The sequence below is a fragment of the Castor canadensis genome, chromosome 7 (genome assembly GCF_047511655.1).
Source record: "Castor canadensis chromosome 7, mCasCan1.hap1v2, whole genome shotgun sequence".
NCBI classification, from domain to species: domain Eukaryota; kingdom Metazoa; phylum Chordata; class Mammalia; order Rodentia; family Castoridae; genus Castor; species Castor canadensis.
Window position 1 is genome coordinate 149,210,279 of NC_133392.1, and position 26,565 is coordinate 149,236,843.

Here is a 26,565-nt window from a genome sequence, read left to right on the forward strand (position 1 = left end):
TGGTTCCGGGGAGGCGGAGCCTGCGGCGCGGTGCATGCCGGGCCGGCGGCGGGCGGAGCCTGGGTTCTCATCATGGCTGCGGCGCTGGCTTCCCGGTTCTGCTTCTGGACAGCTCTGCTTGTGACTGCGGCCGCCGTCTATGAAGACCAAGTGGGCAAGTTTGACTGGTGCGTACGCGTGGGGCCTATTCGGGAAGTCGGTGGCTGTATTCTCAGCACGTGTCTTTTACCTGCTAAAAGGAGCAGGATGGAGCTACCCAGCTTGCAGCCCCCCGTGCAAAATGAGAACGTTGCGGCCTCTTGTTCAAAATGAAGAAATTTAAGACGTCGACCTAGGAGCCTTGAGCCAAGCTCTGGGGAGTCTTCTAAGCTGGTCCTGTGTGACTGTACAGGTTGCACGCCAGTGAAGCCTGCCCTGGCGCCCAGGCACACTTTGGGGGTTCTGGTCAGAGGTCATTGCTACCGGCTGCTCCCGTCAGGTCCTGTTTCTGTGACTGTCAGATTTCTAGTCTCTCTGGTGTCAGAGGTGTCCAGCCCTCACTGAACTTTCATTCCTCTTCGAAGTGGCTGGCGTTTCTTAGCATGTGAGCAGAGGCTTTTGTCTTACAAGTCCTATATTGACTGTCCTCTTTCCACTCCTTTCATCCCAGGACGGCCCTTGGCTCAGAGCGTGGGCGCCTTAAACTGTCATCAGCCAGGAGGTGCCATGCACTCATTCACTCACCTCTTAAGGCCCTGCTGTTGGCTTGCTTGTGTTTGAATGTCCTTTTTGCCACTCAAGGGTTGTATGATCTGTGCCTTGGTTAGCTTATTTGTAACATGGGTTTATTAATTGTCCATTACTCCTATGATTGTTGTAAGGATGAATGAATGATCCCTTCAAAGCACTAAGAAGGAAGTCTGGCACATTGCGTCTGTCAGGGCTCAACTGCTCATGTATCGCCTCTGTGAAGTCTCTTTGTCTCAGATAGATTCACACATCTGTTGAGTGCCTATTTGTGCCAGACAGTGTGACAAATGCAGTATCCTCCCCACCCCCTTTTGGCGACACTGGGGTTTGAACTTAGGGCCTCACACTTGCTAGGCAGGTGGTCTTATCCCTTGAACTACTCCACCAGCCCTTTTTTGTGATTTTTTTAGCTTTTGAGATAGGGTCTCTTGAACTATTTGTGGGGGCTGGCTTCAAGCTGCAAGCCTCCTGATTTCTGCCTCTTGAGTAGCTAGGTAGGAGTATAGGTGGGAGCCACTGGTGCCTGGCTTCTTCCTTTTTTTTTTTTTTTTTTGTGGCAGGGTCTCACTGTGTAGCCAGGTTGGCCTTGAACTCAAAGGTTCTCCTAAGTGCTGGGAAATCACTATTTTTTTGGTGGTGGTGGGGGACTGGGGTTGGAATTCAGGGCTTTGTGCTTGCTAGGCAGGCACTACTACTTGAGCCGCATTTTTAATGATGTGTGCAAATGTTCCCAATGTCATATGTGTATATTACACCTCAGCAGATGATTGCAGTTTAGCAGAATACTACATATATGCAATTTTCAAATTGAAAACTAAACAGAAGGTAATATACCTAAATGTTTAAAGTATATCTGTGATCTGTGTTGGTGGTTGTATGAGTTTGGTATAACAAAATAGCATAGACTAGATGGCTTATACAGCAGAAATTTATTGTCTTTCTTTTCTTCCTTTTTCTTTTCTTTCTTTTTTTTTTTTTAAGACAGATTCTCACTATGTTGCTTAGGTTCTGCCTCAGCCTCCCTAGTAGCTGGGATTATAGGTGCATGCCACCATGCCTGGTCCCTTTCCCAAAGTTCTGGAGGGTGGATGTCTAAGATGAAGATGTTGGCTGATACAGTTTTTCTCAAGGCCTCTTTTCTTGGCCTGCAGTGGTTGTCTTCTCATTGTGTCCTCACATGGCTCTGTGGACATCCCTCTTATTATAAGGACATAGTCCTGTTAGATTAGGGCCCTACCCTTTTGATCTCATTAAACCTAATTCCCTTTTATCTTACTGTTTTTATAGCTACTTAGTCAATGAGTGTAATGTCTTTTCTGAAAAATCTTAGAAAAATTTTCTTACAAAATTGTTGTTTGGTTTAGCTCTCAGCAGCCTGCTCCTGAACTCTGAGAGAGCTTGCCTTTCTTTGAGCTCTTAATCCTTCCTCTGGGCAAGGGACATTTTGAGATGGTTCCACTTCTTCTTTTTAATGTCTCTCCTGGGCTTCTTCTAATAGACTGGATTCTCCTAGAGCAGCATTAGCTGTCTTATAAATGACCATCATGTCTGGAAATACATTGTTCTTCATGCACCAAGACAGTTGTTGATAGCTAGCATCTTTCTCTTCTTCCATTAGGTAACTCATGTACTTCTGTGTTACATTCCTTGCTTTTAGAATCATAACCAGGGGATGGATTGGTACTGTGAGGGAGACATGAGCCTCTGGCCACACTCCCTGAAAACTGCATTGACAGTGGTGGTTCTGACAAGTCCTGCTTCCAAATAGCAGGTGAAGGCACCAGGTTGACTGCCAGTGCTTTCCATTCATCTTCAGTTTCCTCCATTTTGCCCCTCACACATCTCATCCATGCCACACTTACTGAGAAGCCTGTAGGCTAGCAGTAGCCAGGGCAATATGCTACATCCCATAATTTGTCAGGCCAGCTTTCATACCATATTGTGGTAGTGCATGTGTATAAACTTCACAGACTAACATATTCCCCTCCACATAGGAGTGGGCAGTCTGACAAAAGGTGTGTGATGGTTACATGAAGTATACTGTAGTGCTTGCTTTGGCAGTACAGATACTAAAATTGGAACATGAAGTATGCTGGATTTGGGCATGTTGGATTTCTTTTTATCCTGGATTACAAAGCATTTTCAAGCATAGCAATCAGTTTTACACTGGTCTCTGAATTTCTCTTGTCATCTCTTAAAGGCCTCATTCTTGACTTTAATGAATTCTGAGCGGCTGGTCCATGTCTGAGGCAGGACAATTGAGTCTGAGGCCAATCTGGGCTACCTAGTGAGTTCCAGGCCAGCCTGAGCACATAGTGAGACCCTGTCTCAAAAAAACAAAAACAAACAAACAAAAAACTAAAATCCCATCCTGTAGATCAGAGAATTGTGTGCACAGATTGGCACATTCCTGTCCTAATTCCCCACCCCTCTTTTTTTGAGGCAGGTTCTTCCTGTGTAGTCCAGGTTGGCTTTAAACTCATGATCTTCCTGCCTCAGCTTTGTAGGTACTGGGATTTCAGGCGTGTGTGACTCTTAGTTCCATCTTTAAAGGCCCTATCTGCAACTGTAGTCATGTTGGGAGTTAGGGTTTCAATATCTGAATTTTGGGGGAGACATTCAGTCCATTACAGTGTTTTTTGGGTCTTATTTTTTTAAATGCCTTTATGGGTTTTTTTCATTATAAGTCCCCCCACCACACACAACTTTTTTTCTTTTTTTGTTATGCTGGGGATCAAACCCAGGGCCTCACACAGGCCGAATATGTGCTCCACCAATCTTTTTTTTTTTTTGTCAGACAGGGTCTTGCTTTATTGCCAAGGCTGATCTCGAACTCTTGGGCCCAAGTAATCCTCTTGCCTCAGCCTCAGAGTAGCTGGAACCACGGCGGTATGCCTGTGGCCAGTAAAATATCAGTCTTTAAAAAGAAAGAATGAATTTATTTTATAGCCTGAAGGTGTTCATTTTGGTCCTAGTTCTAACAGTAATTAGCTGACCTCCCTGCACTTTTGTTTCCCTCACTTGTAAAATGGGGGTAATAATATGTGTCTTTCACACCTCGTAGGATTGTTCAGTGAATAGTGAAAACACAGGTAGAAACTGCCAAACATGAAGCTGTCTCTCTACTACCAGTTTAGCTTTTTTTTTTTTCCCAAAAAAAAAAAAAAAACCCCAGAAAAACCCCAACTAGACCAAACAGCATCAGTGTAGATGTCACATGTGCTTAGGGCTGACAGTACTTCTTCACTCACAGTAGTGTGTGAAGCACTTCCTACGTACCCGGTCGTTTATGCGTTTATGCCTAGGGAAGAGTGTTGAAGGTAGTGTCGTAACTCAAGGAGTTTTGTTGGAAATTTTGCACTTTTTTTCTCAAGACATTGCTGAAAATAGAAAGAGGTTAGTGGAATTTGGATTGTATTCTCATTGAAGGCAAGGTCTGAGTGTCTTTGATATAGCTGTGTGCTGAGTCGTACCATTGCTGAATATAGAGAAGATTGTAACTTGTTTCTAGTGGGGTTTAGGCCAGGGGCTCTTTGGGACATTACTTCTCTTGAGTAAATAAATATGTGCTTATGTTTGCCTAGAAGACTGTTAGTAGTTCTCATCTCCTTGGAGGTAATTCTCTTCTCTTGTTCCCTTTGCTTCTGACTCCATTGCATGGAAATCTTGTCTTTGGTCAAATCTCTTCATTAGCAGACATTTCTTATGTGTGGCAAGGTAGATATGGTGGTGATAACCTAGTAATTTGTTTCTGCAAAGCATTTTGTGCAGTGATGACTTTGTCTTTTATGTCCCCTACACTCTACCTCAGGAGACAGCAGTATGTTGGGAAGCTCAGGTTTGCCTCCTTGGAATTTTCCCCTGGATCCAAGAAGTTGATTGTGGTCACTGAGAAGAATGTGATTGCAGCATTGAATTCTCGTACTGGAGAGATTTGTGAGTGAGCTATGTGGATGGGGTGGGTTTGGGGTGGGATGGTGTCTCACTTGGTCCCTCCCTTAAGGGGAGTGGGAGCACATGTGAACGTGAGACAACTGTGTCATCACTGACCACAGTGAATCTGAGTGGCCTGTGGCTCACCACACTTTCATTTCCCCCTGGATTAGGGGCATGCTGGCCAAAAGATGCCTTTCTTAGTGGATTCTGATACTTTTTAATGTTTTTTTTACAGTATTACCATCTTTGAATACTTAAAAACTGGTATTTGCAGTTTATTCCCTTAGTCCGGAGTATCGTTAAATAAGATATTGCTGCAGGCCCACTTACTCTATTTTGCAGTGAAGACTTGGATGACTCCTTTTACATTACCTCTGCTGACTGGATTGTTTTTAGTCACTAAACTCATGGAAATAGAACTTATTATCACTATTTTTCTTATGGGTTGGATGGAATTTTGCTAATCTCGTCATTACTCATCTACATGTTTAATGGGGTGGTAGTGGGGACTAGAGGTGCAGAGACCTCAGATGGGGAAGTAGTGTCTCCTGTCACCCCTGTCCCCTTCGTTACCCAGTGAGTGGGATGTATCATGGCCAGTTAGCAGTACTCGTTCCCGCCTTCTAAATGAAGTTGGATACTGCTTTGCAAACAAGCCCTCAGCCCTTTCCTAGTTTTCTTGGGTCAAAGTAATGATCACAGGAGTGTCACACTTTCATGTCTTTCAGTGTGGCGCCATGTTGACAAGGGCACAGCAGAAGGGGCTGTGGATGCCATGCTGCTTCATGGACAGGGTAAGCAGAGGCCTGCTGGTCTCCGTCGTGGGGTCGGCCTCCTCTCCCATTCCTTGATTCCTTTGTATACAGTCTGATGGGGAAAATAGAGGGGATGCTCCTGACGGTGAAGGACAGGTGCCTGCATAACATCTGTTTGCATCCATTAAGTCACAGGTGGGCCACTGCTCATGGGCCATAGGAGGTGACAGAGCAGGTGTAGGACTGTCTTCCATTGGTCTTTTCTCTTGCAGATGCAATCACTGTGTCCAACGGAGGCCGCATCATGCGTTCTTGGGAGACTAACATTGGGGGCTTGAACTGGGAGATAACCTTGGACAGTGGCAGGTAGGAGAAGAGACTGAATTTCATCATGGCTGAGTGACAGGCTATGCTGGAGCATGAATCTGCATGCACAGCAACTCTGGGCCATTTGGCTTTTTTCCCAGGGACCACTGAAGAGTGCTTGAGGTTATGGAGCACATGTGTTTACTTAGCCAGTCTTTATTTAACACCCATTGGTTGCAGCTATGTATGAGGTGCAGCGTTTACTGCATTTGAATGCTTTTCCTTTCTTACCATAATTTGAGCTTTGCCAGGTTCTTGGTATAAGAACATAATACAAAATTTGGCATATTTTAGTTTTATGTTTAGAGAACAACTTGAGCCACTGTTCCATCTTTGCTAGGTTATTTTAGTTATAGGGCTGTTTGCATTACCTTATACATCTTAATGATAGTAATTTACTTGGTTGGGCAGTGATAGGAACACGTACATAAATGTGATATAACTGTCATCAAATTCATGCTCAGTTGAGGGGGTAGACATTAGCTCAGTAATGACAGCATTGTCTGGTGGGTGTATGTTAGAGATTGGCCTGGCTACCACAAAGTCCCAGGGGAAGGAAGAAACAACTCTTAGGAGATTTGTGTGTGTGGGAAGCAATATGGTCAAGTGATTGCAATGCAGAGTCTTGATTTGGGTAGTAACAGGCAATTGAAGACTCTTGAGTTGGGTATTAACAGGCAGAGTCAGGATTAGCATCCAGGTGTGCTTGGACCCAAAACCTATTTTCTTACCCTGAAGGAACAGTGGCAGTGGTGGGACTGTCTGCTCTAGTCTGAGGCCTCACCTGTACCTGTGCTTAGTTTCCAGGCACTTGGGCTGGTGGGGCTGCAGGAGTCAGTGAGGTATGCTGCAGTCCTGAAGAAGACGACTCTTGCCCTCCATCACCTCTCCAGTGGGCATCTGAAGTGGGTGGAGCATCTCCCAGAAAGGTAAGGCTGTCCCTTCCAGACAATGGTGACCTCATCCCACTACGCTTAGTCCTTTTCCTTGAGGAGATGTGCTTGGCTGGGGCCCTTGTGTTGGTGTCGTGCATGGTATGGTGCACACTCTTGATGTGGGCCTGAGCACAAAGGCTGTGGCTATATCTGGAGTGTCCTTTCCAGGGAGGAGAAATCTCTCAAATTGGGGCACTAGAGCCAGTCAAGCAAGAGAGCTACTTGCTTGCTCATGGGTGTGGTGCTTTGGGCTTTTTTGACTTCTAGTTCAAGATAGATTGAACCTTTCATTGACATTAAGAGTTAGAACAACTCAGGAAGAGCTCAGGATAGGGACTGAGTGAGGCTTGAGATGAGTTCAAAAGGTCCTGGGGGTGGAGAGTGTTGAAGCTGGGAAGGAATGGGGGAGGAGGGGAAAGAAAAGTTCTGCTTAGACCACCCGGTAGCCATTTTCAAAGTTTAGGGCAGGGATCAAAAGTCAAACTCCTAGCTGTGTGTGGTAGGGCACGCCTATAATTTCAACAATTCGGAGGCCAAGTTAGGAGGATTCAGAGTTGAAACCTATACTGGGTTACATAGCAAGACTCTGTCTCAAAGGAAAGTCAAATTCCTGTGGGGCCAAGTAAAGAACATCATGGGTCTGGTCTTTTAAGCCAGGTGAGGACTGCTGAGAACTGCAGTGTGTCAGGTCTACCTCCAGGGGGCAGTGTTACTTAACTTACTGGTGCCCTGTGTGTATATTGATTGGCACATCTCTTAATTTAAGGAAAACTAGAAATTTGGTTCCTAGGTATATCAGTTCTAAATGTTGACAAGAAATTCAAATTAAAAACAAAAGCTAGCTGGGTGCCAGTGGCTCACACCTGTAATCCTAGCTACTCAGGCGGCAAAAATCAGGAGAATTGCACTTTGAAACCAGGCTGGTCTAATATTTCATGAGACCCTAGTCCTGAAAAAAAATCCTTCACAGAAAAAGGGCTTCACAAGTGGTAAGAGTGCCTGCCTAGCAAGAATATAGGCCCCGAGTACAAACCCTATGCTGCAAAACAAAAACAAAAAACCAAAAGCAAAGTTGAGGTGTAGCTTGCACTTGCCTATCATAAGGGAGGTCCTGGGTTTGTTTCCCAACACTGCAAAAAACAAACAAACAAAAACCAAAAGCAAAACCCAGAATGTGTGATCCAAACAAAACCCATTTGGAAGTTTCTAGTTTGTGATAACTGGCTATGGATGGCAGCCTGATTTTGGACGACCCTGGGAATGTTCCTATCCAAGGGCTAACACAGCTTCCCCTGCTCTCTTTCCTTCCTTAGTGACAGCATCCACTACCAGATGGTGTACTCCTGTGGCTCTGGGGTGGTGTGGGCTCTCGGCATTGTTCCTTTCAGCCATGTGAACATTGTCAAGTTTAATGTGGAAGATGGAGAGATTGTCCAGCAGGTATGGGAGGGCATTTGGTTGGAGGGTTCTTATGAATGGAAAGGGAGGTTCATAGAGACCTTCTTTGCACTGGGGACTAGGGGTCTTGGCTGTACGGATGCAGGAGCCATTTATGGCTCCTAATTCTGATCAGTTGCTGCTGTCTTGCCCTCATCAGTGTTTTTAAAGCAGTTGTATTTCCCCTTGTACTACCAAAAAAATTAAAAATAAAATAAGATGCCACAGTGTAATTTGAAATCTCTTTTACAGGCTGGCAGAGGGGCTCAAGTGGTAGAGTGCCTGCCTAGCAAGTATGAGGCCCTGAGTTCAAACTCCAGTGCTGCCATTAAAAAAAAAAAAAGTACTTTATATTTCTGGGGTCACTAAAAAATACCCAGATCTAGTCTCTTCTAAGATAATTCTATAAAATATCAGAAAACGTCATGTGACAAATGTAGTAGAGAAATACTTATTTAAAGTGTCAGGTATTTGTTATCTGGTATATTTTTCCCATGGCCAGAGGAAAACATAGTGGTGTTTTTCCATCTTTGAAAGTTCTTGGAGGCTGCATGGTAGGGGCAGAAGACCCCCTTCAGAACCAGCCAGGCAGAGCTTTTGCGCTTAGGACCCTCGGTGGGATTCCAGCAGTAATGCTGCTGATGAGCCGAGAGGGAAGGTAAAGAGCATTTTTGAACCGCTGTTTTGATGTCTTTCCTGCAGGTCAGAGTTTCGACCCCATGGCTGCAGCATCTCACTGGAGCCTGTGGTGTGGTGGATGAGGCTGTCCTGGTGTGCCCTGACCCGAGCTCCCGTTCCCTCCAAACTCTGGCCTTGGAGTCAGAATGGGAACTGCGGCAGATCCCCCTGCAGGTGAGAGGCTGCAGGTGAGAGGGAGTAGCTGCTCTCCTGGCCAGAGGCATTGCTTCTGGACTTAAAAGAGGTGGCAAACTGGGCGCCAGTAGCTCATGCCTATAATCCTAGCTATTCAGAAGGCAGTGATCAGGAGGATTGTGGTTTGAGGCCAGCCTGAGCAAATCGTTTATGACCTTATCTCCAAAATAACCATAGCAAAATGGATTGGAAGTGTGGCTCAAGTGATATAGCACCTGCTTTGCAAGTGTGAAACCCTGAGTTTCAACCCCAGTTCCACCAAAAGAAGAAAAGAGATAGCTTGATTCCCTGGGTGGGGGTTGTCTTTTCTCTGGGTGGTGTTGCTTGCTCCTTGATTTGTGGAGCCATAACGAGAGGTTCAGGCCTCTGGCTGACCTGGTGTCAGGAGAAATGGGCCACTGTCCCTTTAGGGGAAGCTAAAAGGGAGCTTCTGTAGCCTCCTACCCTGGTTAGTTATACTCCCTAGCAAAGTGGAGCAGAGGATGCAAGCCTGGATGGGTCAGCAACTGGTTAGCTTCTCGCCCTAAACTTTCTTCTTCTTGCCTCCCTTAGTCTCTCGATTTAGAATTTGGAAGTGGATTCCAACCTCGGGTGCTGCCCATACAGCCCAACCCAGTGGAGCCTTCTCGAGCTCAGTTCTTCCTGCAGGTGTCCCTGACCCACTATGCTCTGCTGCACTACCACCACGGTGCTCTGAGTCTGCTCAAAAACTTCCCCCAGGTAATCACAGACAGTGCAGTGACTAGGATGCAGGAGGGTCTATCCAAGACAAGGATGCTAGGGGCAATGCTATTAAATTTGGAGATGTTTGTTCCTAAGCCCAAGATCGATGGCCCTGACCTGTAAGTGCTCTGAGATGAGGAACCTTACAGCAGGAATAGAGTATTTTTTCTCCTCTGTATTACAGAGGATCTTCAAAGTAAAACTCAGAGTCCACAGAAAGGCAGGGATATCAGTGAAAGCCTCCCTATAGATACACTCAGACTGGGGTTTAGGGTGACTTGTGCCTGGGCTAGAGGGAGGAAAAGTTCTGTTAGATGCAGCAGGGGCCTCACTTCCCTCTGCTCTCAGATGCTCTGGCCATTATTTCCAGAGTCGGGAGCACTTTGAACTCCAAGGTCAGGGGACTTTCCCAGGAGAGGTGATCCTCTGGAAGGCTGTTGTCTAGTATAGGCCCTATCTGGGAACTGACACCTGACTTTCCCCTCCAGACTGCCCTCATGAGCTTTGCCACCACTGGGGACAAGACAGTGGCTGCAGTCATGACCTGTCGGAATGAAGCGGTGAGTACCTATAGTAACAGCCAGCACATACATGGGTTTCCCTCCTTGTCGCTGCTGGGAACCCTGACAGAAGTCTGGGCACATGCACCTGGTCAGGTTGAACATGGGAGCTGGAGGCTGATGAGAGGTGAGTTCTTGCCTCATTTACAACTTTCTGCACATCTCCTGAAAAAACGGAAATAAAAGCTTCATTTTTGGCAACTGGCTGAATTTTCTTTTGTCCTCTCTTCTCTTGCAGAAGCATAGCATTTCTGAAGATGGGTCTTTGGGGAGCTTTTCAGAGAAGTCTAGTGTACAGGTAGGGTATGGCATCTGGCAGCAGACAAACCTAGAGACACGGGTGCCACCTGAGAATGTTGGGAGCAACTGAGGCTATCAGAGCTCTTTGGGTTCCCAGCCTGATAGGCTCTGAGTACCACAAGTTAAGTGGTGTTTCTCTTCACCCTTTTTTATGGCTAGATGAGGAGATAGAATCCCTGGCATTTGTTCCTAGCCATTTTCTTCTCTGGGTCTCAGTTTCCTGATTCCTTTTGGGATTCCAACAGGTGGGAGAACTGAACAGTATTCTGTTCAGTGCACTAGGCTGCAGTATGGGGCCCTGGCTGGACTCCCAGTCTCAACTGTGGCCTCATTCTAGAGGTTTTCCCTGCTATTGTCCTTGGTCATGTTCTTACCTCTCTTTGGGAAGTCTCTGCTACACTATACAAACTGGCTGCCTTCTAAGATGAGTACAGTAGTTGGAATCTCATTTAATTACTCAGTTACCTCATTTCTGTCTTAGGATTTAGCTTTCTTCTTTTTCTTTGCATGTATTTCCCCTTCCAGCCTGGTCCCTGCTCTAGGATATTTGCTCCTAGTCCTTGGACTTCCTAAGAACTGTGCTGTTTGCATCCTTAGGAGTCACTGGCTTGCTTCAACCAGACCTATACCATTAACCTCTACTTAGTGGAGACAGGTCGGCGGCTGTTGGATACTGCCATTACCTTCAGCGTGGAGCAGCACGGCACTCAGCCTGAGCGAGTGAGTCAGAGCCTCTGCCTTCAGACTTTGTCTTTTGGGCTTCTCAGTACATGCTTCACGTCCTTAGGCCAGGCTGTAGCCATGGTCCGGAATTAGGGCTCTCTGAACATGGGTTCTAGTTCTTCCTGAACTATCGAGACTGCTCATCAATAATAGTGAAAGCTGCTGTTATTTATGCCCAGTGTCAGGAGCATCAGGCACCATGCTTAGCTCTTAACCCTCCCAACGGTTCTGTGAAGAATCGTTACTGGTCTGCTTTACAGATGGCTCTGTGGCCCAGGGGCATTCTGTACCCTATCCAGAGTTGCGGACCTAGTAAGACGTGTTGCTGGGGCTCAGGCTTGGGGCTGTCTAATTCCCTAGCCAACTCTTCTCAGCTTACCCAGTGTTCCTCTGGAGACAATGAGCTGTATTCCTCAGTCTTTTGGCTATGGCTTCTTTACTCTTAAAATGTAAAATCCAGTCCTGGCCTCTTGCTCACTTTGTGGGGTGTGACTGGGGCATGGGTGGGTGATGGTATCATCTAGTACTCAAATTTCTTCATAGACAGGTCCAGAGAGCCTTCAACCATTGCTATGTTGGCTCCAAAGGATGTACGTTATCTTATTGGTATCCAGATAATAGCTGCATTTTTTTTAACACGTCAAATAATGCTATGGCCTAGACCTTAGACTACTCCTAACACTTTGAATCTTGGGGTGTAGTACTCTGAGAGACATTTGGATTCTCACTAACTGTTTGGCTTCTAGCTATATATCCAGGTGTTCTTGAAGAAGGATGACTCAGTGGGCTACCGGGCTTTGGTGCAGACACAGGACCACCTGCTGCTTTTCCTGCAGCAGCTGGGTGAGTGCGCCTCATCCATCCTAGTGCAGTCAGCCTGTCCAGTCTGGTTGTTCAAGGGGACCATGGACAGGCTTCCAGGAAGGACTCAGATGGAGTGTACCCTGAACATTTTCCATAGAGCCATCTGTCTCCTGCTATTCAAAAATTCCATAGCATTCTAGGGTGAGATTTAGAACCTTCCTCACTTGACCTGTGATTCCGGCCCCTTGTTCTACCACTTGTATTTGTCCCTGAGAATTGACCTCTAAGCCACCTAGAAGTGGCCTTTCAGAGGGCCAGAGAGGCAGGCTGAACTTTTAAAAACTTGTTTCCCTTAGCGGGGAAGGTGGTGCTGTGGAGCCGCGAGGAGTCCCTGGCAGAAGTAGTGTGCCTGGAGATGGTAGACCTCCCCCTGACTGGCGCACAGGCTGAGCTGGAAGGAGAATTTGGCAAGAAGGCAGGTATGAACCCCTAAGAGTGGGACGCAGAGTTGTTGGAGAGGCTCCTGTGGGGCTGGGGTTGCTAATTGGACCTCAGGATGTCCCTGGCTTCTTGGGCTCAGCCTCGTGTTCTGAAGGAGCTGTGTGGGCAGTTTCCAGTAAATCTGTGGCCCTGTGGTGCACATCCAGTGAAAGAGTGAACTGTGAGTCCCTGTAGGGAAAGAGCCTGAGGCAGAAATTTTTCACTTAGAGTATAGCTATCACTGCCAGAGTACCTGAAAGTTCTCAGGCACTATGCCAGGCACTGTCCACCCATTGTCTCCAGACAACAGCCCTGTGTACCTAGAGAGAAATGACTAGGTTCTTCTGTTTACTGTGGAGACATCCCAGTATCCTCTGAAATAGGCCATGGCCTCAGCCCCCAGTGTGAATGTGATTCATTCCATTCCAACTCAGTCCTGCCTCTCCCACCCCCCATTCATCCAGCCATCTAGCAGGTAGCTGTTGAGGACTACTTTTGGCCAGGTACTCCACTAGGCATTGCACATTTTCTTAAGCTGAGGATTAATTTGACTTTACTATTTATTTCTGCTGCCCGGATCCAGCGATTCAAGGTAAATCCTGCTTCTTGCTGCCTTCTTGCTCATTGCCTGCCCACATGGCTAGCTTTTGGTTAATTGTTTTTCCTGACTTGCATTAATGAAGTACATATGGTATATGCATAGATTGCTCTGCTTTGACTTGCCCTGTCTGTCTCTCCCTTCTCTTCCTTGAGCTGAGGTAGATGGAAAATAGGTGAGCAAAGGTACTGCTGTTTAGTGAGTACTTACCATGTACCAAGTGGTGTGCTAAGTCCTGTATATATGTCATCTGATCTAACTTTTTAACAGCCCTCTTGGTTACATGCCATTTTATAGGTGAGGAACCAAAGGCACAAAGGTTAAGTACATTTTCCAAGGTCACACAGTATTAAGGACTGGATCTGGGATTTTAATCCAGGCCTGCCAGACTCCAGAGACCCCGCTCTTTACCCTGTTATCTGCACTTCTCATCAAATCTCCAGTCTCTGGTGGAGGAGATATAGAGGGTGGTGGCCTTATCAAGAGTCAGGGATGGAGGGAGTGGTGGCCCTGGGAATGGGTTGCAGAAAGGTCTGTTGGGAGCAGGTTAAACAGCTGACAAAGTGGAACGAAGCAGCGGGAAGTAGAAGCGCTCGTTCATGATACCCACACTTGCATCTCTGCGCCCCCACACCTGCACTTCTCTGACTTTGTCGTGGCACCCAGACATTGTCCTTTGGCCATCCTGGATGTGGGTCTGTGGTGGAAATATTCACAGCATGGCTGCACCCTGCATGGCTGATCCCTGACCTTGTAGTCCCTTATAAGATTCCAGGCAGATGAAGTTGTAAGTGCCAGGTAAAGAGGTTTTGGAAGCTTGTGCATGGCTGTACCTGAGTGTGAGACTATTGACATCAGCCATAGACTGCCCCTTGGGCTTGTGGCCTGTAGTGTGAGTAACTCAAAGGCTTTGCAGGAGGAGGAGAGGTCCTTCCCTGTGAAAAGCATGCATCCTCTTGCTGGATACCTAGTCTGACATTAAGTGCTTTATTTTCTGCCTGACACCAGACGGTTTGCTGGGGATGTTCCTGAAACGCCTCTCGTCTCAGCTCATCCTGCTGCAGGCATGGACTTCCCACCTCTGGAAAATGTTCTATGATGCTCGGAAGCCCCGTAGTCAGATTAAGAATGAGATCAACATTGACACCCTGGCCAGGGATGAGTTCAACCTGCAGAAGATGATGGTGATGGTAACAGCCTCAGGCAAGGTGAGGGTACCGAACTCTCTGAAGTTCAGGGGTGGGAAATAAAATGTTTTGGTAGGGAGGGGATAGCACTGGTTCCAGTTTGCAAGGATAGAATCAGTTCTTTGGCTTCTAGTTGTGAGCCCACTATTTGTTTATCTTGCAGCTTTTTGGCATTGAGAGCAGCTCTGGCACCATCCTGTGGAAACAGTATCTACCTAATGTCAAGCCCGACTCCTCCTTTAAGCTAATGGTTCAAAGAACTACTGCTCATTTCCCCCACCCGCCTCAGTGCACACTGCTGGTAAAGGACAAGGTGAGGCCCTCGATGTCCATCCAACTGGAATCAAAGTGGTGTGGCTTTTTTGGTGTTTTGCAATTTAAATTTCTCCCAGGCCTTTGGAATTCTATGAGTCCAAGAGGAGCATTCAGGGTGTAGGACTCTTGTTTCTGTCATTCTCTTGCTTGGGTGGAGGAACCATTCAGCACTGACTAGAAAGTGGGTCTAACTTCAGCCAGTGTCTTCCTTTCCAGTCAGAGGCTATCATTGGTAACTGAGTGTTTTCTCTTCTCTCTGTGAGGGAGATTAGGACACAAGATATCTCTGCCTCCCTGAATCAGAATGTTTTTTTTTTTTTGTTGTTTTTTGGCAGTACCAGGGTTTGGACTCAGGGCTTTGCACTTGCTAGGCAGGTGCTAGTATGGATTTTCATGGATCCATTCTAGTAGTTTTATGAGAGGGGGTTTGGTAGACACTCTTCCAGACTGGCAATTAATATTTGACTTTATTTTTGGTGCTAGGAGTGAACCTTGGGCCTCATGCACGCTAGGCTGGTGTTCTGCTACACTGTCAGCCCCGTACTGGACCTTTTGCTTTGTTCTTTAGTGTGTCTGGCTCAGAGGCAGTTCAACCTTTTCTCTTTGGATGTTAGCCTAGGGGACCATCTACCTTTAGCCAAGAACTTATTTTCCACAGAGGGCAAAGACTGGGGAATTCCTCACAGTTAAGCTGAACTCTCAGCTTTCTAAATTTACTTGTAGGATTTGGATTCTTTCCATGTTTGAGTCTTGACAGTTTGCTGCTCATTTTAGGAAACAGGAATGAGTTCTCTGTATGTCTTCAATCCCATATTTGGCAAATGGAGTCAGGTGGCTCCCCCAGTGTTGAAGCGCCCCATCTTGCAGTCTTTACTTCTCCCAGTCATGGATCAAGATTATGCCAAGGTGTTGCTGTTGATAGATGATGAATACAAGGTACAATGTCTTTGGGAGGGAAGGAGCGGAGAGGGATGGAGGCATTCAAGTGAAGTTTGGTGTGGGATGGGTTGGTCAAACTCAAGTGGTGGGGTCAGGGATAGAGCACTGTCTGCAGTCAGCACACGTTTGCTCTCAGGCCATCCTCAGAGACATTATGACTGTTTCTGCACTTGTAAATGCTTAGGGTCTTAAGAGAACTAAACTTAAGCTCTAAACAGAGCTCAGTAGACTCTGGCTCCTTTAAGATTTGCTACTTTATTCCTTACTTGATGGAGAAAGCAGAAACAGGTAGTGGGACATGGGCCTTAAAGATTTCTGAACCTTCTTTTAATACTTTTTGTGGGCCATCTGGGTTTTTCAAGGTCACAGCTTTCCCAGCCACTCGGAATGTTCTACGACAGCTACATGAGCTGGCCCCTTCCATCTTCTTCTACTTGGTGGATGCAGAGGAGGGACGGCTCAGTGGATACCGGCTTCGAAAGGTAGAGAGGGGCACCTCAGAAGGCCCCTTCTGAGGGGGGTGTGAGTCTTTCCTGATTACTTGGCTAAGAAGTGAACCGTGCTTCTCCTCATGTGGCATACTTTGATCAGCACAATCCTGACATCTGGGTCAGTGTTCATCTGTTCATGCTGGTTGGGAAGCTGCTCTGTGGCAGAGGTGGCTCCAGATACTGCAGATAGGGCAGTGCACAGTGGGCCACATCTCTGCCCTCAAGGACCTTTCATTCCACATTCTTTTTCTGTGTTCTCCATTCTGAAGATGGGAGGTAGGAATCGGGCTGAGTAGTGAGTTGTACATTTGTATAAAGGTGGTATTATTGATGCTCTAAACAGAACATTTGCTTTGAATTTTATTTCTAGAAATGGGCTCATTTGTTCTGATTCTGACTTACTTGAATCCAGCCGTCATGCAAATAGTGATACACATTGGCTCTCAAGTTCACAAGGGGCCAGCCTTGGCCTTGTTAGCAGGGCTATGCAGAGGGGGCTTTGTGGTATGTGCTCGTCAGATAGTCCTCTCTTTCTGTCCTTAAAGCCTTTGGAGAGACATGCTTCACAGAGGGAAAGAGCTTGGACTCAGCTGCCTGCTTTTCTACTCTAGCTTTATCACTTCTTAACTTTGTGCCTGGAACATCCTGCATCTCTGGCCCTCTGTTTTCTTATGTATAAAATAAGGTGATTGTGGTTCACCCTGTAAGGTTGCTGTGAGAATTGAGTGAGTGGTAATGCATGTAAATCACATAAAGCAGTGCCTGGCATATAGTAAATTCCAGCTGAGTTTGAGCTCTCATTGTGTAGAAAGCACAAGCCCTTTCCTGACATTTTTGGAACAAAACTGTCCAGAAAACTCTTTTTTTTTTTTTTTTTTTAAGACAGACTCTTGCTGTATATTCCAGGCTGGCCTAGAACTTGCTTTGTAGCCCTGTCTGGTCTTGAACTTGAGATACTCATATCTCAGCCTCCTAAGTGCTTGGATTGCAGGTGTGTACCACCATGCCTAGCACAAACACATTCTTTACCTTGGGTGAAGAAAAATTGTACTTCCAAGTTCATGAAAAGGGAAGTTTGTAAAAGATAGTTCTTTGGAGATAGAGGGGAGTGAACTAGACGTGGTATCATGAGTCAGTGGAACCTTGAGTATGTCATCTAAGCCAGCATGACCAGAGGAGACAAAGGAGCTTTTTGTGGGTCATAAGCCAGGACTGGGCTTAAGGTCTGACCTCCAAATATAGTTACTGTCTTTCTCCTCATGTGATGACCTTACCCTCTGGAGATGTGTTAGTGAGTTACCAGGTTTTTAAAGAAGACTGTGGCAAACAAGGCTTATTTGGGGTTTTTGTTTGTTTTGGTGGTACTGGGGTTTGAACTCAGGGCCTTGTGCTTGGTAGATAGACACTCTACCACTTGAGCCATGCCTCCAGTATGTTTTGATTTTTTTTTTTGCGACAGTCTCCCTATGTAGCCCAGGGTAGCCTTGAATTCACCATCTCCTTCCTGCATACCTCCTGAGTGTTGGGATTACAGCTATGCACCACCACATCCATCTTATTTGTTATTAGTAAAAATTTTATCAAAAACTTTAAGGAGTATATGAATCTATTCTCATTGTAAAAGATTTCATTGATACAGAGGTCTTCTAGCAAGGTGTGAGCAGACCCTTGCAGCATCCTTCCCAGCTATCCTCCTTATCAGCCATTTGCTGTGCCTCTTCCCCATCCTTTCTGTGTGTTTATATTACTGTAGCAATGGCATTTATATTTATTTGCTTTTTTTACTTAATGTGTTTTCTGCCTCATTATTCAGAAGCCTGTTTTTTTGTTAAAGTAAAATGTTGAGAAAAATGCAAAATCGTGAGTTTCAGTGAATCTTCAAGAAAGGAATGCACTCGTGTACAAGGCAGTCAGATCAGGAAGAGGAGCAGTGCAAGCATACTGGAACCCATGTCGCTTCCCAGTCATTCCCCCCACCCCCCAAGGGCTCCATATAATTCCATAGTGTGGTTGTAGAAATAATGTATTCCACAGTAAATGTTAACTATAGAACCATATAGGACATGTTTCAAGGTCCCAGCTAGCTTAGTCATTCATCACTGGATCTTAGATTTTATTAATAAATGGTTAGTTTCCTTGGATACTTCCTCCTTAATGAACAATGGGATGCTGTTGAATATTGTTTTCCTTTCTTTCTGGCCTTAGTTTCTTTCTTAAACAAACAGAGAGTTCCAGACTTCTTCATAAGCCAGATCTTCATTGGAAATTTTTGAGGAGTTCTCATCTTCCTTCTAGCACAAAGGCATCAGATACTGAATTATAGGATGTGTCAGCTACAGCTGTCTCAGCATACACGTACCTCCTGTTCACAAGCACTTTTGCCCCCAGGATCTCACCACTGAACTGAGCTGGGAGCTGACCGTTCCCCCAGAGGTGCAGCGGATTGTCAAGGTGAAAGGCAAGCGCGGCAGCGAGCACGTTCATTCCCAGGGCCGGGTGATGGGGGACCGCAGTGTGCTGTACAAGGTACATAGGGCACGGCCATCTGCCCGGGAAGGCTTTAGAATAGGGGAAGTAAGTGATGAAATGCTGCTCCTAGGATTTGGTATATAGCTTTGGTCAAATCATTTAATCTCTTTGAGCCTTAATTTAGCCTCTATAAAGTTTATTTTTTTTTGTGGGGCTGGCGGGGGTTTGGGGAGGGGCTCCTTCATGCCTTGAAAGTACTTTATTATTGGGCTACACCCCAATCTGAACGTAGTAAGCCCTCTTCCTAAGGCTGTTGTGATGATCATTTGAGATACTCACTTTTTGGGGTTTTTTTAGAAAGTTTTTCTCTGTGAGATACTCATGTTTTACTCGGTGCTTGGTGTATGGTAACTATCCATTAGATGTTAGCTTGTATTATTAGTAGGGGTACCAATAAAGCCTTCTGTAATTTAACCTTAGCCAATCTATCAGAAACTCCATTTCTGTGACTTACACAACACTAGTTGGTGCTGAAGGGAAGAAGACAGAGGTGACTAGTGAGCTGCAAAAGTACCCTGTGAGAGAAGTAATCACGGTAGTAATAGACATTAATTCCATCCTTTGATGGAGTAGAGGCTGAGTTGGAAGGGGTTGTAACAGAATACAGTGATGAGACCTTGGAGCTCAATGGAGACATTGCTGTTTCACTGAGCAAAGCAGTGCAGCAGAGTGCAAGTCTCAAGTCTGACTGTCAGGTTCAGACTTGGCCCTGCCATGGACTAGCTGTTCATCTCAGGTAATTTCCTTGAGCTGCCTATACTTCCATTTTCACCAGTACAATGGGGCTAATAGCACCGACGTCAGAGGATTGTCTTGAAGAATAAAGACAACATGTAAAGCAACTAGAATAGTGACTGCTGCATAATCAACGTTATTAATCCTGTTGACTTAAATTCCTTATTGACGAACACTTTCCATGTGGCAGCAGTCAGTGTTAGGTTATTCGAGTTGCCAAAATTATAGAAATTCTAATGCACATATTGGGCTGAGGCTCAACAGTAGAGCAGTTGCCTAGAATACACAAGGCCCTGGTTTTGATCCCCAGCACTGCAAACTAAGTAAATAAATAAAAAAGTACAAAACAGTATAAAAATTTTTTTTAAATCAAAAGAAATACAGGCTGGGGGCATGGCTTAAGTGGTAGAGTGTTTGCCTAGCTAGTGTAAGTCCCTGAGTTCAATCTCCAGTACCACCAAGGAAAAAAAGAAGTAAGAAATAAAATATATCTTGACTCATACTAGAAAAAAAAGATCATGTAGTTTTACCTTTAAAAGAAAATATACTATAGTACTTGTGTTTCATATGCTGAAAAAATAGTATTTAGGAGTAGGGCAGTTTTGAATTCATACTCATTATGCAAATATTTTAGGTTAGTTTTTTTTTTTAAGTTTTTTTAAAATAATCTTTTCTGGGGGCATAATTTCAGATTTACAGAAAAGCAAAGATAGTTCATAGAATTCCCATATCCCTCTTTCCTAGTTTCCCCTGTATGGCCATGGTATATTTGTCTAAACATGAAATCAATATTGGTATATGACTACTCGCTAAACTCCTGACTTTCTTTAGGTTTCATCAGACTTTTCACTGGTGCTGTTTTCCTGAGCCAGGATTGCACGTTGCATGTGTTGTCAGGGCTCCCTCTCTTGACACAGTTTTTCAGTCTGCCTTTGTTTTTCGTGACCTGATCGTTTTGAGGCGTACTAGCCAGGTGTTTTGTAGAATGTCTGTTAATTTTGGTTTGTCTGGTGTTTTTCCATGGGTAGACTGTGGTCGTGAGTTTTTGGAAAGAAAGCTGCAGAGGTGAAGCAACTGACTGGCTGCCAGTTACTGGAATAACTCAGTAAACCAAGTAGACAAAGCTTCCTATCCAAATGAAGCTGCCATTATAGTTGGGATAGGCTAATAATAAAAACAATAAATAAGTAAACTATATAGTTTATTAGTAGGGTTCAGTTTTTTTTAGGAAAAACAAAGTCAGGAGGAGTGAAAAGGAGCACAGGCACAGGACTGGGAGGAGATAACATTTAAAGTAGGTGGCCACAGAGGGCCTCACTGAAGTGAAGCCATAGATAGAGTGAGGAAATATCATGGACACCTAGGGGAAGAGCCTTCTAGCTAGACAAGCCAGAGCATGTCTGCTGCGTTCAAGAAACAGCAAGGAAGGCCTTGTGACTAGAACAGGGGGAGGGAGGGAGGAGGGGCATGGGGCCAGATCACTGGCTGTCACTCTGGCTTTTATTTGGAGTGAGAGGAAGAGCCACTGGGAACTTTTGAGCAGAACAGTGACATAAAGGCTGAGATTTATTTTGTGTGTGTGTGTGTGTGTGTGTGTGTGTGTGTGTGTGTGTGTGGTACTGGGGTTTGAACTCAGGGCTTCATGCTTGCTAGTCAGATGCTCTACCACTTGAGCCACTCCACCAGTCCCTTTTTTGTGTTGAACATTTTCGAGATAGGATCTCGCAACTATTTGCCTGGGGCTGGCTTCCAATGGCAATCCTTCTGATCTCTGCCTCCTGAGTAGATAGGAATACAGGCGTGAGCCACTGGCGCCTGGCAATGCTGGGCTTAAACAGGCTCATTTGGCTAGACCCTGTACAGGGTCAACAAGAAAAGCAGGAAGACCAGTGAGGCCATTGTAGTAATCTATGCAAAATTACGGTGCTGAAACTGGCTTGATAATAGTGGAGGTGGTGAGGAAGGATGGGATTCTGGATACTTTTGAAGGTAGAGCCAATAGGATGTGTTGATGGCTATGGTGTCTGTGTGCTAGAGAGAGAGGAGAGTCAGGGATGCTATGGAGAGTTTAGTTCTGAGACTTGGCTGCATGGAGTTGCTGTTGACTGTGGTGGGTCCTGAGGCAGAGCAAGTTTAGGCAGGAAGAACCATTCAGCTTGGGGCATGTGACGTGTCAGATGAGCCATCTAAGGAAAGTACCAGGATGGCCATTTGTTAGTAATGTCTGGAATTCATGGGAGAGTCTGACTTGGATACATAATTTGAGCACTGCCAGTGCCTGTAAGTGATGGTGAAGCCATGAGACTGGCTTAGGACCTCAGTGAATGTAGGTAAAAACACCCAAGTCTTGAGTATTACCCGGTGTGTTCTGTTATGAAGAGATGGGGAGATATGAAGGAACCTTCTAGAGACTAAGAAGGAGAGGCTAGGAAGGCAGGAGGGAGAGCAGGAACAGGTGTTCTGAACACCAGGTAGTGAAAGCAGCTCATGAAGAACAGATCACTTGTGTCACATGGTGCTATTAGGTCAACAAGATGAGGACCAGCACTCACCCACTAGAGTTAGGGATAGGGAAGAACGATTTGGTGGAGAGAAGTGAGTTTCTGGAGTGGTGTCCTTAGGTCTTGAAACAGGCAGACCCAGGGTGTATCTTGGGTTGGCATGTGCCAGCTCTGACTTCCTTATCCACCACTCTGGATAGCAGTGGCCACTTCACAAGGTTATTGAAGGGATTAAGGGAAATGCAAGATACCTAGCATGGCCTGTAGTGCCCAGTAGACACAAACCAAGTGCAGGAATGAGAAACTCTACGGAGGAGGCTCTTCTAACTAGAAACCCTGGTTCCTCTGCCAGGCCAGCAAGTTCACAGTAGAGCCAAGTGCATGATGTGTCATTATGGTTCTAAAGGAGCTTTTCCCTCTCTCTCCCAGAGCCTGAACCCCAACCTGCTAGCCGTGGTGACAGAGAGCACAGATGTACACCATGAGCGCACCTTCATTGGCATCTTCCTCATCGATGGTGTAACTGGACGTATCATCCACTCCTCTGTGCAGAAGAAAGCCAAGGGCCCTGTCCTCATTGTGCATTCAGAGAACTGGGTGGTGGTAAGGAATCATTATCAGGGTCTGGCTGCTCAGGAGTCTCCCTGCACCTTTCCAGAAATCCAGACGCTGCTTTGTATTTTCATAGGATCCCAACCACCCTGGACAGCAGCACAGGGTCTTGTTGGGGGTGAGGCTCAGGAGTCAGAATGCCTAGGTTTGATCTCAGTTCTACCTATTCCCCTACTGTACAACCTCAAACCAGTTACGTGAGCTTTCTATGTTGCATCATTGATGGAATCAGGATAATAACAGTCACTTCCAGTCTATCTTAGAGCAATGCCTGGCACCTGGTATGCACACAAAAGTTAGCTGTTATTATTATGACTTCTAAGAACATTGAGAATTCCTTTGTCATGTGGCGAACTTTGGACAGCCTAGACAAAACTGTCTTGAAAGTTAGTAAAATTCGGAGCAATGAAGAAAACCAGGATGCTGGGTGATTCTTTTCCTCCCTGGACCTGTAGCTAATGTGAGAGGTACCCTCTAGTGTAATCTCCTCTTCCCAGTTTAACCTCCTCTTTCCAGTTTAACCAGCAGTAAGCCTGAGCTGCTTCTCCCTCTCCCTGCAGTACCAATATTGGAACACCAAGGCTCGGCGCAATGAGTTGACTGCCCTGGAGCTCTATGAGGGTACCGAGCAATACAATGCCACCGCCTTCAGCTCCTTGGACCGTCCCCAGCTGCCCCAGGTCCTCCAGCAGTCCTATATCTTCCCCTCCTCTATCAGTGCCATGGAAGCCACCATCACCGAGCGGGGCATCACCAGCCGACACCTGCTTAGTGAGTGTTGCGGGGAGGCCCCTGGGGTGACCAGGTTCCTTTAGGCAGCCTCACTGAAGGACAGCTGGGAGTACATTGCCAGCAGAACTCTCTGTTTGACCACCTGCAAATGAAGGCTGTGAGGAGAGCTCTATTTCAGCAGAAAATAACTTACGGGCTTTTGTCAGTATTACTGGTGCTATCTGATGCTGCCTGGCTGTACTATCACAGCAGCACCCCCAGCCCGTGTCTGCTTCCTGGGAAGAAGATTCACCTGCTCTGGGAGGTGTTACTGGAGTGAAGGAAAGGGATGAGGAGATCCAAGTGACGTTCTACATTCTTTCATAGCTTGATTCTAGAACTTTATTTTCTGATGACTTAAGATGATATGTGAAGAAACCAGTATTATGGCAGTAATCCTAGCTACTCAGAAAGCAGAGATTGGGGCTGGCGGAGTGACTCAAGTGGTAAGAGTGGTAAGAGTGACCCTAAGTTCAAGCCCCAGTGCAGCCATAAATAAATAAATAAATAAACAAACAGAAAGCAGAGATTTGGGAGGATAGTAGTTTGATACCAACCAGCAAAAAGTTTTATTTCAATCAATAAAAGCTGGGTGGTGTGGTGCATGCCTGTCGTCCCAGATGTTAAGGAAGCATACATAGGAGGATCATGTGCAGGCCGCCTGGGCGTAAGTGCAAGATCCTATTCGAGAAATACCTAAAGCAAAAAGGGCTGGGGGCATGGCTCATGTGGTAGCACAGGGCCCTGAATTCAAACTCCAGTGCCACCCAAAACAAACAAACAAACTGGACACCTTTATTCAGACCCATGCATATTATTGGAGTGCTGACTTTAACTATTTAAGGGAACCTCATTCTCTTGGGTTTCTTGTTTTAAATTTCTATGGTAATGGTATTTTGGTAACGGTACCTCATCTGGGATGGATTCATGTGAACACTTATTTGTTCCCCTTTAGTCGGGCTACCTTCTGGAGCAATTCTTTCCCTCCCCAAGGCCTTGCTGGATCCCCGGCGTCCTGAGATCCCAACAGAACAAAGCAGGTGAGACCTTGTGGGCTGCACTGAAGGGCTCTGACTGTAAGGAACTTGACCTCACTGGTTAACCTTGGTCCTCAGTTGGCCATGTTGTGCTAGAGGCCAGGCATATGAACAGTCTGACAAGGAAGTCTGCCCTCATGGAGCTTACATTCTGTGGAAACAGACAATAAATAAATAACTTATAAGGTATATGCAAAGTTAGGTATTTTTAAATGCTAAGGAGAAAAAAGAATACAGGATGGCCTGCCAAAGGTATGGTAGCCAATGTGCATGGATGAAATTTGAGATCAGGGGGCTTGGAAAAGTACACCTGGAAAAGTGACTTGAGTAAAGTGAAGGAACTCACCACCATGTGGATATCTGAGGGAGGACTGCCCTCAGATATCAGAGGAAACAGGCAGCATCAGGGCCCTGAGATCATGTGTATTGAGCTCAGGGGTAACAGGCTTGCGTGGCAGAGCAGTGAGTGGCAGAGACAACAGGAAGGGAGGTTATGGAAGTCTAGGGGCCAAATTGTGGGGCAGCCAACAGCTTGTTCACTGTCAGCATTAATTGTCACCATCTGCATGTTTTCTTACCTCCGTGCTAAAGTTTCTTCACTTAGGAGAGTGAGGAAGTATGGGCAGAGAGAGGATGGAGCTCATGAGGAACAGAAAGAAATGTGGCTTGGAGCACTGCAGGAGATCAGGGGGTGAAGCTGGGAAGAGACATGGGATGATAATTGGGTTTTCTGAGGCGAAGCAGGACTCAAAGGCAATGCTGAGTGTGTTGGTTTGAAATGACCTTTCCTTTTCTGGAGTGTAGTGGTGGTCAACTTTGTTACAGTATTTCTTTTCAGATTTAGATCAAGGTAGGAGTCCAGAGCTCGGCCTTTTTCTGTAGATAGCCTTCTTTCCTGCAGTCCTTCCTGACATTCAGTTGCCAAATTTTTGACTACTTAATACAAGTAGACACCAAAGGAGATTTGAGGTTAGATATGTTGTGTGGAACCCTCCCAGGATCCAGGAAGGACAGCCAAGAGATCCCTTTACAGCAGTTTTCAGTGTGTCTGTGGTGACTGGTGTTTTGCAGAGAGGAGAATCTGATCCCATATTCTCCAGATGTACAGATACACGCAGAGCGATTCATCAACTATAACCAGACAGTTTCTCGAATGCGAGGTATCTACACAGCTCCCTCAGGCCTGGAGTCTACTTGTTTGGTGAGTAGAGCCCGCAGCCGCCCTGTGACGGCTATGTTTCATCCCTAGGAAAACATCTGAGGATCCCTTTTCCTTCTTTACCAGAGTCTGAGGTTGGCTGCCGTTCTTCCTTATTCTCATTCTCTCTGCTTGCAGGTCGTGGCCTATGGTTTGGACATTTACCAAACTAGGGTCTACCCATCTAAGCAGTTTGATGTCCTCAAGGATGACTATGACTACGTGTTAATCAGCAGTGTCCTCTTTGGCTTGGTTTTTGCCACCATGATCACTAAGAGACTGGCACAAGTGAAACTCCTCAATCGAGCCTGGCGATAGACTAAAGACTCTGTGCCAGAGAGTGGAGAGCCATGGGGGAGTGGGTCAGCTAAGGGGCTCTGGTTTGGTGGATCAGTGAAATCTGTGTGATGGGGAAGAAAGGGAAAAAAACAAAAAGAGTTGGAAAGAAGATGGACCCTCATGTGGAATTGCTTTGGGAGTACATGATGCACAGCCCTTCTGTGGATAGACATTGAACTCAGCTGAGGATGTCAACACATCTAGAGGATTTTCTCCTGAAGTCCAGGCTGCTGCTGTTTTCTTTCTTTGCCCATCCATGAAAGTTGTGGTTTTTGTTAAGACCTCTAACTGATTTTCTTTGTCTTTTGTAAAGCCTGTTTAAATAGATTTTTGTTTGCCTTCTGACTTTTTGCTCTGCCTTTTGTGTCATAGTCAGAGGGGAGCTCTTCTTGCCTTGATGGTGGAGGCAGAGGATACATCCTCTCCGAGGACGGAGGACTGAGGGATGATCCAGCCTCTCATGGCTTCTCTCCAAAGTAATAATAGCTGTTGAGGAGTCTATGCATGTCAGAACTAATTTTAACTAAGCCTCTAGTTTTATACTCTCATTTATTATGTTGGGCCCCCCATATTTATTTCAGTTTATCATACCAAGTGCATAACAGCATCTTGATTTTAGTGGTTGCTGCCTGTGCTTTCCTCCTGAGATATGTCAGAGCTGAGGCCTTTTGAAAACTACTGGATAGTCTGAA

At 45.8% G+C, this 26,565-nt stretch overlaps 1 protein-coding gene and 1 pseudogene across 3 annotated transcripts; one reads left to right on the top strand and one right to left on the bottom strand.

Annotated features, from left to right (window-relative positions):
• The first annotated feature begins 35 nt into the window (after positions 1-35).
• On the top strand, positions 36-26,218 carry Emc1 (ER membrane protein complex subunit 1). 3 transcript variants are annotated; one of them, XM_074081168.1, is made up of 23 exons: positions 36-167; positions 4,541-4,665; positions 5,394-5,459; positions 5,693-5,786; positions 6,587-6,715; positions 8,035-8,161; positions 8,861-9,010; positions 9,584-9,751; positions 10,243-10,314; positions 10,553-10,612; positions 11,212-11,334; positions 12,084-12,180; positions 12,498-12,620; positions 14,228-14,427; positions 14,570-14,719; positions 15,496-15,657; positions 16,023-16,142; positions 18,540-18,677; positions 22,346-22,519; positions 23,089-23,299; positions 24,255-24,339; positions 25,408-25,537; positions 25,673-26,218. In XM_074081168.1, the coding sequence occupies exons 1-23, from the start codon at positions 73-75 to the stop codon at positions 25,850-25,852; spliced, it is 2,979 nt and encodes a 992-aa protein (XP_073937269.1). In that variant the 5' UTR covers positions 36-72; the 3' UTR covers positions 25,853-26,218. The 3 variants fall into 3 exon arrangements, with proteins under 3 accessions (XP_073937269.1, XP_073937271.1, XP_073937270.1); XM_074081170.1 differs by having other exon boundaries at positions 18,540-18,602; XM_074081169.1 differs by lacking the exon at positions 10,553-10,612.
• LOC109686245 (large ribosomal subunit protein uL18-like) lies at positions 2,090-2,936 on the bottom strand (annotated as a pseudogene).
• Positions 26,219-26,565: the final 347 nt, after the last annotated feature.